Raw genomic sequence first — 15058 nt, 5'->3', positions numbered from 1 at the left:
GTTACAACTGCAGGAGCATGTTTTCTATCCTAGCTTTTCTCTTTGTGAGATGCCCCATTCATTTGAAGGTCGAATCATTTTCAACAAAATGTATTCAGCTCTTTTTACATTGAGAGCAACTTTACCCATCATCTGTTGTAGCACCTATATTACAGTTCATCAGTAAAAAAGGTTTTACAAGCTTTTGCGGAGGTTGCAGGGATTCCCCAGACGCTGGACAACCAATCACCTGAAGCTACAATAACCAAATCAACTGAATAAGTGTTTGCAAGGACAACAAGACACCCACACGTCGTGTCTCACCTCATAGACGTTGAATTGGTTCTGGCCCCGAGACAGCTCTCTGTAGCTGGTGGTGAACTCGCCAATGAAGTCATGGCTGCAGACAAACACCCACACAGACAGGCGAGCATTAATATAATCTAAAATATATTGTCCATCCACATCTGTTTCTTCATATTTGTGCTTGTCAGTCTCCTGGCCAATCTCCTTGCTGCATGATAACTTTTCCATTTTTTTGCCACAGCTTTCCAATTCAATTGCATCCACATTATAATTAATGCACTACATTTCCTTACAACAGCTGTGAGATGTCATTATGAATAATGAGGTTATGGTGAGTGGTTATCCTGAGATGCTTTTACCTTCCATCTCGATCCCAGTCAAAGACATCTATCTTCACGGTCCTGAAATAGACAGAAGGAGTTTCATTTCTGCTCTTCAACAGATCGTATGCTGTCAGTAAAACCAGAACTTGAAGTTCTAACTGTTAAAAAGAAAAGTATTTTCACAGTGTCACATTGGGACCAGAGCAATTACACAACTGATTAAATTATGTCACGCCAAAGAAGATTAAAGGTGCAGAAGGTACAGATGGTTATGTGAACTATGAATTCCCAGGACTATCTCTGCCCCTTTAAAATATTCTGGGGGAAGTAAGTAAATTGCTTTGCACTGTATTTTGGGATACATTTTTTTTTTTAAATGCAAATGAAGACAGAATTCGCCTGCAAGGTTTTGCACCGATTTGCAAAGAAATTCCCTGAGAGTTAAACCTTTCCCTGGTGAGGTACATGGCTGTGGAGAAGAAGATTATTATTGGACTCTGGGGACTCCTGTCTTGTGTGTCCCTAACCTCCAGCTTTACAGATAGAAGCAGAAATGAAGAGCTGCTTGGCATAGTCACATTGGAGAAGGTCATACGCTGCTGATTTACACAAGGTTTTGGAATGAGAAACCTGCTCACTGGTTTACAAGGGACAAGTGAGAAGCGGCAGATGCATTGTTCACACAGGTAGAGAGAGCCGTCCACTAACCAAAAAGTCGGTGGTTCCGTCAAATCCCCTCTTCTAAAGGGTCCTTGGGCAAAATACTGAACCCAAAATTGCCTTTGACAATTTTGTACCATTGTGCCTACAATGTATGAATCATGTTTGACTCAGACTCACTGTCTGTCTGAAAAAAGCTTGATAATGATACTTTCACTCATGCTGTTACCTGCACTTCTAATGCTATTAACATTTTGAATAGTTTTTTTTTTTTAACCTTGTTTCCTATTACTGTGTTTTCTCTCAAGCAAGTCAGAGTACCACTAGTTTAAAAAACTGGTCAAAATATATAATATAGTGCGAACAAAGCCGGATGCAGTTGTGCAACAGAGTGAGCCACTCCACTCAACATGTTTTCACAATATGAGCACCTGCAGCTACAAATTGGTCCTTTACAAATTACTCATTTACTCCTGTTATTAAGACGTAATGCTCATTATTCTTGCATTATCAATATTACAGTTGCAGAATAATGCACTGTTGCTTTAGATTTTTTGCATGATTTATTTAACATGTTTGATGGAACTGACAACGGTTTTATTTTTGTTATTATCCTGTCACTTTAATGCCATCTGGCATGTTTCTTCCTCCTGCTTCCAGGCTTCTTGCTTAGCGCATCTAACTTTATTCTGGAAGTAGCTTCACCTTTAAGAGTCATACATAAGAAGGGTATCAATCTTCTAATTTAAATCTTTGACCATATTTAAATGAGCCATTTTTCTGAAATTACTAAACTTATAATGTGTCCTTCAAGATATCTAACTTATCAAAAATCTGGGGTTTTCTTATAAAATAAAGCAAAACATGAGCATTTCTAAAGGCGATAATTTCACAATAATGTTATAAAGAAAATAAAGACAAATTGAGAATAATGGTCCCTACTTCTGTGTGAGTGCAGGTACTTCAGTTGTGTATGCATCGTGCACCTGTAGACACACAAGCCTGCTGTCAGAGCCGCTCAGCTCAGTCCAGCCTGACTCTGAATGTAAAACAGTGCTGTGTGAAAACTGAGTCAGTCTTAATAACACCAGCGCTGGTCCCTGGGACACCATGACCGACTGCTGGCATTATTCTGACCGCCCCAGCAACGGGTGATGTCATTCACATAGAGAGTCTGCCTGTGCCCTATTGGTTCTCAAGAGTTCCCCTATACTTCATCTAATCAGAGAGATTGGGGTGTGCTTTTCCAGGGCAGCGATGGAAATGTAATCAGCGATGGAAATCAGGTGGCCCATGCTGTTTGTACTTTGACATCTCACCTTCCCGTTTCTTTAGTGTTTACGAAGTTAATTGCCTCAGGATTATGTTTCATTCGCTCTCCATTTGAACACATGACACAGTTGTGCAAAATGTTTCCTGACCTGTCATAGTCTCCATTGCAGAGAGCTCTCACAGGGATGGTGAAGGGCTGCCACACCGGGTTCAGTGTGTTCTTGATCACCTCTGTCTTGTGGCAGATGGTGAACCTGCCAGCAACATAACAGATGTAAGGCCACAAAAGAGAGAGCACACTCACATTGCTCAGATTGTACCGATGAAGATGCTCCCACATCTCTCATCTCCCGCTCCCTTTGCAGCTCTACAAAATGCTTTGCACGCTGCTGTGTCTTTTAAAAGAAGTCCGCTTAAGTATATCTGGGGGACATGACAGAGCTGCAGATGGAGTTTTATTGCTACTAACATCTCCCCCCGGCAAAGCAGTGTAAGAATGTAATAATCTGAAAAGATGGATATGCTAAGTTAATTTGTATAAGGAACAAGTGACATGAGAATGTGGGGGAATACATGTGGCTTTCAACACCACAGGGCTCATTAAAAAGGTAAGCTCATATTTTTCCTCTACAATGTTTATGCACTGTTGTCCCACTTAACTGTCACAGGAACTGCCAAGTAGGGCCATCTTTGCTCTAGACACTTTAACTGTGCAGGGTCTACTGAGGGTTCGGTGCTCTGATCAACATAGTGCTGGAAGCATTCAAATGTCACTTAAATAATTAAATAAAATTATCGACTCATTGTCTCCATTATTTTAGGTTACTTTGATCACTCAAAAGTATATTACTTTTGTAGCATGTGTATTGATAATGAACCATGAAATTGCAATTTCGAATTGGGATGTCGTGGCCACATGATACATTCAATAAAAAAAAAGTTGGTTTAAACTACAGCAGTGGTTAGGAACTGGATCAAGCCCAAGCCGTGGTCAAAATATCATAGCATCATGTCAACAACATTGAGAGAATATCTTCCTCTTTCAAAGTCTGTTTACAAAGTAAAAGCCCAACATTTGTTTTGTTTCTGCTGAGGCAGATTAGAATAGTCATCCCCCCAACCAGAAGGTTGGCTGTTCAATTCTCAGTCTTCAAAATTTGCATGGCAAAGTGTCCTTGGTCAAGATACTGAACCCCTCAAATGGCCCTTGATAGATGTTGAATGAAATAATTAATATATATAAGCCATAAAAGCATCTGCCAAATGATATGTAATGAATTACACAGCTTTTATGTTTGTGTATTTGGGTCTTAAGATTTTTGGATTGCTCGACATGCGATGAATTAAAAAACAACAGAAGTTCAGTTAATCATCTAAACCTATTTATGAGCCACACATGTGAATAAAAATAAAACAACGTCAGTTTCATTTTATGAAAAACATTGCGTATGAAATCTTCACTGCAGATAAACCAGGTAGAATGAACACAACGGTTCCTAACTTCACACTGCACCATGGAGTCTGCACACAAACAATACAAAGTGACTTATATTGTAGATCTGTTTGAGGACGACTCACTGTGGAAGAATAATAATAATTCTGAAGTAACTCAGGGGAATTAACACAGACAAGAGGACAGTGCATCGGAGACGGTTGCTAGCTTCAGGCTTTGGTTCCGGATAATGAGGGAAAAAGAACATCTACAGAACATCAGATCTATTCGTATTGGCTCAAAGCACATTATCTGTTGATAACAATAAATTAATACTCATTGTTCCTGCCGGCAGGCCATGAAGGTCCTGTATATTGCTATCATCTCATGAGTCTGACAGAAGCTGGTTAATAAGGACGCAGTTTAACATTCGAGCACATTGTGACAAGTCAAACTCACGTTCCATCCTCGTTACTGCGGTAGAAAACCAGGAAGGGGTCTGACTTGCCAAAAAAGTCCTTCTTATCCAGCTTGTTGGCACACAACTGCATAGTGGCAATATCCTGAGAGAAAGACAGCAGTTTCAGTTCAACCTCAATTATTCTGATGCAATTTAATTTCCGAGCCAGCAACCTGTTTTCTTCGGGACCGAATTTCTTGGTGATAAAGGAGCAGGGGTTTTGTAAAGCCCCATGCATCGTAGTGATGCAAATGTGGATTAAAAACACTTTACTCAAAATGACTGGCATTCAAATTGACAGTGATTGGGATTCAGCACTTAATTTAAATTACACACTTTATTATTGGAAGACATAGATTTTTATTATGTTTTTTTTGTGATATAACCAGCCAGAGGGAATTGCTTAAGACATATGTATGTGTAGTTAGAGCAGTTAATGAGGAGCTGTGCTATTCCTGCTTCTGTGCTGGGATCGGACTGGACAGACTGACAGACACACAAAGTCCATCACTGACACGTAGGGCTTGTCAGTCTGCATACATGTGTGCTGCACACTCTCACACATCAACACACAAATTCCCGAGCTGCATTTGAATCTTGTGAGGGGCAAAACCTCCCAGAGTAACTATGGTAAACACAACGAAGATAAACAAGTTTAAATAATGGTCTCTGGACGACACACACACACACACAAACACAAACACTTAGACACACACACACAGGAAATTCATTTGGTATTCGATTGCCTCGTGGGTATTAATATAACAGCGTGGAAGGGGAATGAAAAATTGGAGGAGAAATATCACTTAGTTCATAGCAGGAAACCAACTTGACAGTTTATTTTGAACACATTAAGAGTGCGGAGCGAGCCGGGAAACACACATACCATCAGCGGTTATCGGTGCTGAACACGGAAAAGCTAACTAGAGGATGGGGCTCCGGATGAAGTTATTTACAGGTTAAACTCCTGCACATTTGTTCCATTTTATGATAAACTTTTGATAGATTGGCCCATCACTACATGTATTCGGTGTAGTCAGAGCATGCTTGTGTGTAGGAGTGTTTGTAAGTCAGGGGAGAGGATTGCAAGTTATAACAAGAACAGTATCAGGGTGAATAAAATATGCAGGCAATATGAGTGTCCGTGTGTGTGTGTGTGTGTGTGTGTGTGTGTGCGTGTATGTGCACTGACCCTGCAGTTACTGAGCTCCTCTGCAGTTAAGATAATGACTCCACACTTCTTTCCTGGAATCCCACTGAGAACGCAGGGAGAGAGGGTGAGAGACAGAGGGAAAGATGGAGAAAGAGGGTAATTGAAGCATGACATAAATTATACAATGGCCAAGCAGATGGCATTTATAGCTATCATTATTGTGATACGTGATCGCACAGCATGCAGATTGTCATATTTACAATAAAACATTCAAACATTACACTTACTTGCACAGCATTACAAAATTTAAACTTTGTATCAAAAAGCAACAAAATCACATTTGTCTGAGCAACTGAAGCCAAAAGCTTTCAGCCCATTAAGGACACACTCTGGCTCCTGCAGTAAAGTGATTTCACTGTACACTTTTTAATGCCACCGTTTAAATTGAAATAAAACATCTTCCCTCTACGATAACAGCCTACAAAGCAAGATTTTTCATAAAATTCAATTTTTTACAAATGTATTTTTCAGAGATTAAAAAAATTGGCAGCTATATGTTAAAATAATCCTTTTTGGCAACCGGAAAAATTTAATGGAGCTATTGGAGATTGAGTGAGTTGCACAATCAGTCCAGGACGTCAGTATTGTTTAACCTAAATATGCATCTTAATACAATAAGTAAGTTAAAAACACTTTTCTGCAAAGGTCACTCAAAGATGAGTATCTGAAGTAATAGCTGGGCTGTAGTTCTTAGTAAAATGCCAACCACCGTTAAAACCCCAAGAGGAAGAAAAGAGTTATAATAATAAATTAATGTCCTTATGTATAGTTACAAACAGTTATGATGATGAAAAAAATATGTCTGCCTAACATCAGAAGCTTGATAAGAATTTTTTATGAAAGAAATATTACATTGAAAACATTTACATCATGAACACTTTAGTGGAAAATGGAATGTTGAACTTTGAAATGTTTGAACACTTAAATGTCATGCAGTAAATAATGAGTGTTCATCATCAAAACAAATGCTAAAGCAACTTTGTTAAAGTTCAGAATTGGTGGATTAAATTGTTTTTACTAAGGCAATTTGTTTCCTTAAATCAACTGAGTAGTGACAAGTGGTGACAGCTTAAATTTTGTAATACCTTGGAAGTATTTGTGCAAAGAAGGTTCATTTGAATCACTCAATCATACAATCAAATAACTAAATCAAATTCATATCATTAACTTTATTTACCTAAATTGCTAATGTTTACTTCTAATGTAATGTAATGTATTCAGGCAAGTGTTGGTGACTTGAATTTGGTGAAAGTTTATTAGAAAAAAGGGGCATCGAGCATCGCGCTTTGGGCACCTCTGTTGAGGGAGGATGAGATAAGGATGTCTGTCGACACATTGACACATTGAAGGGACGCCCAGTGAGATAGGATTCAAACCAAGAATGCACTTTGCTCAACATGTCTATATCGGAGAGTATGTATAGCACAGTATAGCATAGAACGTATCAAGGGCTGCTGATAGGTCCAGCACGATAACAAAGGAGTACAGCGCTGCAGCTGTAGCTGCCTTTAGGGCATCACAGATACCCGACCCATTTTAGAGTGGTACCGCTCTTAAAACTCGATTGATTTGGATCAGCAGGGCCTCTGTCAGAGGAACCTCTATAAAAAAATTGTCCTTTGATAGCCTTAGATAAGAATCTGCAGTGTTTAAAACCATCTTTTTAAAATTGAGGTTTTCTTTTTTCTTGACTTCCCTGGCATATTCCTATGTTTCTTGGCTCATTACAACCACCTACTGTCAATCTATGGAACATGTCTTTATCAGAGAAGACATTTTGACATAAAAATTGCCTATATTCTAATGAGCTGCTTCAGTTTCAGGGTCGTGATACTGTGCATGCTAAGCAGCCAAGTTCCCGTCCATATTTGGCAAAAGAATGTGGTTTAATGTGGGTTTCCATCCACTACTATTATGTGAATATCAGGTGCTTGGCACATTGGGACAAACAGCTGGTGGCGCTAATCCTTCAGTCGAGGGCGATTAAACTACTGTAGTAGGATGACATCTCATCTCAGTAGAGTGTGGACCAGCGGAGTCATAGAATAATATTGCATTTTTTTTTTTTAGGAACAAATGGAAAATGTGCATGAAAGTAGGCAGCTTTAAACTCACCGATGGTAATACTGCCTTAGGTAACTGGGACACTTGATGAAACACAGCCATCATAAATAGTATTACAATGTGAAACGAAATATGTCATACAACATTGTCTTAGCAGGAATGTGTTTGGTGTTAGAGTGGATGTTTAAAGACTAGACTTATAAAAGCAAATGGGGAACAGAGTGGGAGTAGGAGAAGAAATGAGGGGCAACTTTGTGACTATCAGGGACATAAAGCCCCAGCCGGCCTGCTGTCTGTCACCGAACTGTCCCTACAAGATGTGGTTAAAAGGAGAGCAGGGAGGAAGGTGAAATAACACACAGCGAAAAAATCTGAGAAGAGAGAGAAGACAGCCTTAGACAGAAGTAGCCAGCATTTGATTCATCTTATGATATGTTATATTACATACATATATCGGACAGATTATCATATGATGGAATAGGCCGTGGCACTGTGACGTTATTCTGTTCATGACATTTGAGCGTCCCACCCTGAGCAGAACATCAGAGATAAATAGCAGCTGTGTGGATATGGCCTATGGAAATAGAGAGTCAGAGCATCAATCCATCATAAAATTAAATATGGAACCATTATAGGCAGTAGAACATACACGTCTTGGCCTGCACTGACATATGCCATCCTCGAGTTGCAACAAGGCTTGGACAAAAAAAAAAAGGTGCAATGTGAGTCTGCTCTGTGTGTGTTTCTGACACTTTGTGTGATCTGGTGCTTTCATGCGCTGGTTAGAAACTCTGTCATCTAAAGTCTAACCACCCACCAAATCTCAAATAAGTGCATATAGATTATGGTGACTGACCGGTTACAATCAACCTCATAGTCACCTCAGGTTTTTTTAATGAAAAATCATGAGTTTGGCTCATTTCAGGTGTCCTGGGAGTAGAAGTGACCCTTGACACCAGTACCCACACAGGCCATGTTTGACAATAATTAAGTTTCAACAGACATATAACTTTGTAAATTACCTGAAACCGTTATGATATCAATTCAATAACACATTATTGAAATTATGTCATCATAATATTATATATTGAATGTGAATGGTAAAAATGTTACATACTTTGGTTTAGATAAGATTCTATGTAGACTTATAATTCAAGTTTGAAAACACCGAATAAAATACAGTTCTTTGGTCAGTAAGCACATAAGAATTCCTGTTAGAAGCCGAGCAGAAAACTAGGCTCATTTTTTTTTTTTCATGGATAGATTTGGAATATAATTTTTGGGGCATTTTAACAGGGGAGTAATGTCTGAAATAGGGAGAGAGAATGGGGGAAGACAGGCGGCAGGAGGACTCATGTGTAATAAATGTTAAACATATAAACACTGCTGAGAAGCACTGTGGTTTGGGTTAAATATAAATTCAAGCGCACTATAAATTAATTTAATGTTAATGTTTTTCTTCATCCAAGTGCTATGATTTTAATTCATTTCAACTTTTCATACCTAATTTAAAATGTATCAAGAGAAAATGACAACCCACCGTTTGCTGGGCTGGTATTAATACCATATATAAATATATATCTACACAAATAGCAGATTGATTTAATACATTTTTATTATAGGAGGCTATAACAATTTATAAAAGTGCTTCAAGCTTGAAATTTCCAGTGTGAAATGTCATTAAGAAATTGCAAAGAATGGGGAACTGTGGAAGTCTAGAAAAGATCCGGAAGACCAAGACTGATACTACCCTGATGTTACTGCAAAGGAGCTGTAGGAAGGTTGGGCACACAGGAGTGCTGGTGTTGGACCGCGCTATACATGCAAATCAGTATCTGTAGACGCCAGAGTTGTGCTGCAGACATGTTGACTGCAGCATTGTTAAACTTCGCAGGCACTTGGTTAAGGTCGGGGGAAAAATCGTGGTCTGGTTTAATGCAGAAGAGTTCACATTAAGTCACAGTCTAGTGTTTAAATTTACATTTAACAAAAACTAAAGTGTTTCCCAAACCTTAACCAAGGTGCTGCAGTTGGATTAACAGGAGGCTGGAGTGTGGGTGTTAAGGTGTTACTCCATTATAGAGTCTATTTAAACCCAAACTGTGGTTGAAAACTCAAGCCAGGGAGAAAAATTGCCAGTGAGACCTTTTCACTCGCAGACTCACACACGCACTAAAACTGACTGAACTGACGTCTCTTTTCCTATATTATAGTGGACACTGAAATGATGGTCTGTGCATGGCAGGCAACTGTCAGTGTCGAACAGGGCAGATCACCATGTTGGCTTAATATAAGTATGGCCGCGTTCATCAGCCCAACCAAATACAGTTGTTAACTTTTTGTTGTATGTTTTCCATTATAATTGGTTTTATTCAGTGAGAACAATGTCTGAAGAGTGAACCTGAAAAACAGAGAAATTAGGACTATTTTTGCTTTTGAAAAGCTGAGAGACATCCCTTGTTTCTACATTTGACAGCTCCAGTGACGGCTACACTGCATTGTGTGGCACAATGTGTTTGGACCTTGATATCAAGACTTTTCATTCTCTCTCACATACTCATACACACACACACACACACACACACACACACACACACACACACACACACACACACACACACACACACACACACACACACACACACACACACACACACATGCATGCACACATCATAATAAAATCGTTCTGAAGATGCCACCCAGTTTTAATTAGATGTATTCATTCTCTTTATGACTGCCCTTTGTGGGCTTTTCTGGAGGGACTTAAGTTTTCATCTTTCGCCCTGTACAACAGTGGTGTCCAAATTCATCTGTTGGGAAACCCTCGGCCTGAGGCAAAGCCAGGAGGCAAAGCTGTCTTCAACTGAACCAAAATATTTCAGCTGTGTCCCACTTCAATGTCACGATAAAACAGAATGAAGAATAACGACTCCCATCAATGAACCCCTGACACAGATTTATTTAGCTTTCATATCGTAGACCACGTCGAAGGAGCAAGACAGCTGACAGAAGATCAGAGAAAAATAAAAACAAAGTAACCATGTAAGAAGCATTGATTTAAGCAAACAGAGAAAAGAGGCAAATAAGGAAGACAGAATAATGAAATAAAGTTAATACAATGAGAGAGCCTGTTAGCCACTCGCCTTGTCTCATAGCCACAGCCTTCCATGACGTAGTTTCAAAGTCGATGGGTTATCTTGCTCATGCCGCTTGCCAGCTGCAGCAGCAGCTACAGGGAGGGAATTATTTATGAATTTATTTGCACAATGTGTCCAACTGCACAGCCACCAGCTATGGCCCACTGGAAACAATAGCTGCCTCGGGTCTGGACTATCTGTCCGATCCTCGACTGCTCACTGTCGGAATATTTATGACATGCTGCTCCTCTGTCACATATAACAACCAGTTAGTCTATTCTGTTACTCATCACAAGATGTATCTGAGGCCTGGGAGCCCTCTGTCAGAGCTCTGCTTCCAAGAAGCCAGTGTTGCGTTTTCATCGCTGTGAGCCTGACTTGTATCTGCACAAAGAAACAATACGGTATGTGTTGATGTACCACAACATGCTGTAAAAGTGAGCCGGCTGTGGGCTATTCCATGATGTGCCCTGGCTTTAAATGAAGAGAAATGATGTGTAGACTCGTGAAAGAACGCTAGTTAACCTTGAGGTCATAGCTGCAATATGTGTGCATGGCAGCACACATATGAGCGGTGATGTTTCTTCTTTTGCTATATATTTTTCTGGTTTCTTATTAAAAACAATCTTAATACTAGACCCTATACTGTCCTATATACACATATGAATTATGTATATATGCACACACACACACACACATAAATGAATATAAATAAATGGTATGAATGGCATAACTTTGTTCTTTTACTAGAAGGATAGAAAATATGACCCAAACTTTTCTAGATAGTTTAACATTATTATCCAAATGTAGAAATACAATATTACCTTGTGTTACATGGCTTACACTGTCTTTTGTTTCAGTCTTAGACAAAAAGTCTAAATGTCCTCTGCCAGTTGACATATTGGTTGTGGTAGCTCCCATGTCATCAAAACAGGAAGAGAAAACATTTTATAACCAATGAAATTACAGATATACTGGTATGCCTCCTGTCATTGGTCTACATCGACTACAACAGAGCTTAAAGCCACTTGGGGGGAAATAAATGAGATTTAAAAAGAAGTCAAATTAAAGTTAAATTTGTGAATTTTCATGAGGGAACTATCCCTTTAAGTTGTTTAGACTACATGTCATTCTAGATGGGGATTATCAGGAGATCTGCCTGATAACTGGGTTATAATGATTAATGTGAGAGGCTACTGTTGTTTATGTTTCACACTTTAGAAAATAAATAACCACTGAGACTTGGAGGTGGAAATGTTTGGTAGTGTCCACTGTAAACTGTGTGTTATTGAAAGAGGTTTCTTAGCTTCTTAACAAACAATAAGAGGCTTGGTCATCAAGATCTTGGGTTCACATTCAAAGATTATTTTTTTATTCTCCATGTGAGTTTTTAGTCATTGAATTTAAACATATTTCTTGTTAAATTAGGAATTTAGCCTGATTAAAATATGAAAATATAAATTGTATACTATGGCTTTCTTCTCATAATTGAACAACAATTGTCTCAAAATATGATATATTCTTTACTTTAATATAGGGCCTAGTATTGATCAATTCTCACTCACTTATAAACTCACTTATAAACTCCTGAACAAATTGAACTCAATGATTTAGTTTTACAACTGCTTCTAAAAATAAGAAATGATACAAAGACATGCGAGTTAAATGAAGCCAGGTGTGTCCAAAGAGCTTGTCAGTCTCTATCTGAGTGAACCTCACAGCAGTCACCACACATAGATTCAGCTCCTCTGTGTTGCGTGCCTGGCGTCAACGAGCAGCGACAGGCAGGCACGGACAAGCCAAGGGGGGGCACATGACCTTATGTGACATCCTTGTGTTACCTTCTGCGTGTCAGACTGAATCTGCCGGGACATGCGTCATAATCTCATTTTCAGAGTACATGTCTGCAGAGTTAATGGTTTACTTGCTGACAGAGGCTTTTTAAATGGGACACTCCCACACATACAAAAGGTCCTCGTCTGGTGACTGGACAGGACCTGAGGGACATTCTGGACTGGGAAACCTGTGTGAACCTCGGTGACATGAGACAAGGACTATGTAGTTGTTGTGGCCCTCACTCTCCTCGGTGTGTGTTGTTGGCACAGGCACAAACACAAACACACCATACATCCCGCCACATACACAAAAGCAGAGAAGTTTAATAGAATTGGTTCATTATAAAACTGTGACAAAGTAGAATATGGTGGGCTATCACAGTCTACATTATTACTGGAAAACACTGCAAATAGATCATATATTAGAGGACTAGAGTTTGGAGTGGGGAGGGAGAGAGAGAAAAATATCTAGCCAGCTCCAAGTTAGCAACAGAGTGAGCTCCAAATTAGCAGAGCTTGAAGGGGGTAGAGAAATTACAGTCTCCATGATAGGTGTTCGATGAATTCAGTACTGATGATACAGAACAAGAGGATCCCAGAGGACGGCTACAACTAGGACTAATTGACTTTTAACTGGCATGAACTGACAAAAACTTTAGGTAGTTCTTTAGTTCACAGTCACTGACATGATTGTAGCTTGGTGTTGCTGTTTCTACAATTATTTGTGAAATTAATTTGTATATTAACTTTTTTCTTTCATAGGTGTTTTATGATAATGTAGAAAAAGACAAATAGGGCAGTATAAATATAGAATTAAATATCTACCTACTAAATCCACAAATGTCTGTCTGTCTGTCATGTGTATCGTAAATTGCCCAGTTTGGTGCAATGTGGACATGCCATATGTTCAAAAGGAATACATATAAAATAAACAGGCTGGTCGCTCCGTAGTTGAACATCTCTTCTATGTTCTCCAATAAATTACAGCAGCTACAGGTAACTGGGGTCAAACGTGGATCAAAATCTTGATAATTGGATAACTTTTATCATTATTTATTACACATTCATGGTTGGTCATGGCAGGAACAGAATCACTTCCTTTTTACCAAGTTGGCTCCAAGGTAAAAGTATAAAGTTTGTTTCGTTGGCGTATTGATTTGAACTGCAGGGAATAGCAGAGCTTTTATTTTGAAACGTTTTAAACTTGGGTCTGAACCATAGGGTCAGCTGCTTAGCAGAACCCTGAAAAAGTAGCATGTAACAGTTTCAGATAACTCATGAGGAAAGAACACAAACTTTTCTTATCTCCTTCTGCACCATAGACTGCTTTAACACAGACAAGAGAACGGAGCCTTACAAACAGGCAGGATTAGCACAGAACCTAAACAAAGAATTACAGAGTACAGTGCCAGAGTATTTCCTGATTTCTTTCACATGAGAAAAATCCTAGATAAAAAGATGAATTCTGAATGAAAGAGCAAAATGTGTGAGATAACCAACATGGAAAAGCTGGTCTCATCACCATGTGATGATTATCTCATCTCACCACAGTGAATCCTTTTGTTATTCCAACAAGTGGTGTGGCTCACAAAATAGAGGTGTTGTGTATCAGTGACTGCAACACAACAACACTGTCACATTATCTGCCAAGATGCTCAAAGCTGGCAAGCATGAAACTAGCTCAAAGCAAATTTCTGCTTGCTCAAACAGAGCCATTTACAAACACAACCTTGTTTTAGGAGATAAAGTAACAGCTAATTCTTGCCAGTTGGAGGATGAACCATTTTAAATCTTTGTTGATTCATCTGCTCTGAGGCAGATTTTTTTTATCAGAAAGTTGGACCAAAGAACAAAGAATGGTTTCATTGTTTCTGTTTTATCTAAAAACATTGAATGAATTGAAAAAGGGGATGCGGGTAGTCAGTGAATCCACAGAGGTGTAATAGAGGTCCAACAATACTTTTTGTGAGGCTAGATTAATGGTCTCATATTTGATTCTCGGCCTGATAAGGCCTAATCTAAGGTTAATCTACTCTTCAGAAGGAGAACAGCAGCAGCTCATCGTTTTGTCTTGGTGCCTGTCATATCAGAGCAGGCCAGATAAGATGTGGACCGCCACACCAGATGGCAGAGTGATGACATGGTTCTGCAGGACATAGACCTCACTGGACAGAAAGTACAGACTGATGTATATATCTGTGTGTGTGTGTGTGTGTGTGTGTGTGTGTGTGTGTGTGTGTGTGTCAGATAAAAGCCCAGGTTTTATTGATCAGATTGTCTTCTTGAGCTATATTGTCTTAAAATCAAACCTACTGGTGCCGGACAAGAGGTTAAACATTAAAGTCAAACACACTCAACTTATAAGTTAACATTAGCA

The 15058-nt window shown here is 39.1% G+C and overlaps 1 protein-coding gene across 1 annotated transcript in view; it reads right to left on the bottom strand.

Moving 5' to 3' along the window:
* The window catches only part of LOC133957297 (copine-9-like), a 70598-nt gene that overhangs the window by 18867 nt on the left and 36673 nt on the right, over positions 1-15058 (bottom strand). The window contains exons 8-12 of the mRNA XM_062392799.1: positions 5625-5688; positions 4432-4535; positions 2690-2794; positions 645-686; positions 304-379 (exon numbers count right to left, since the gene is read on the bottom strand). Coding sequence (XP_062248783.1) covers positions 304-379; positions 645-686; positions 2690-2794; positions 4432-4535; positions 5625-5688 — 391 coding nt within the window. The remainder of the gene's footprint in view (positions 1-303; positions 380-644; positions 687-2689; positions 2795-4431; positions 4536-5624; positions 5689-15058) is intronic.

Source organism: Platichthys flesus, chromosome 7 (assembly GCF_949316205.1).
Source record: "Platichthys flesus chromosome 7, fPlaFle2.1, whole genome shotgun sequence".
In the NCBI taxonomy this organism is placed as follows: Eukaryota; Metazoa; Chordata; class Actinopteri; order Pleuronectiformes; family Pleuronectidae; genus Platichthys; species Platichthys flesus.
The sequence above is the reverse complement of the archived record's forward strand: the minus strand, read 5'-3'. Positions and strand labels throughout refer to the sequence as shown.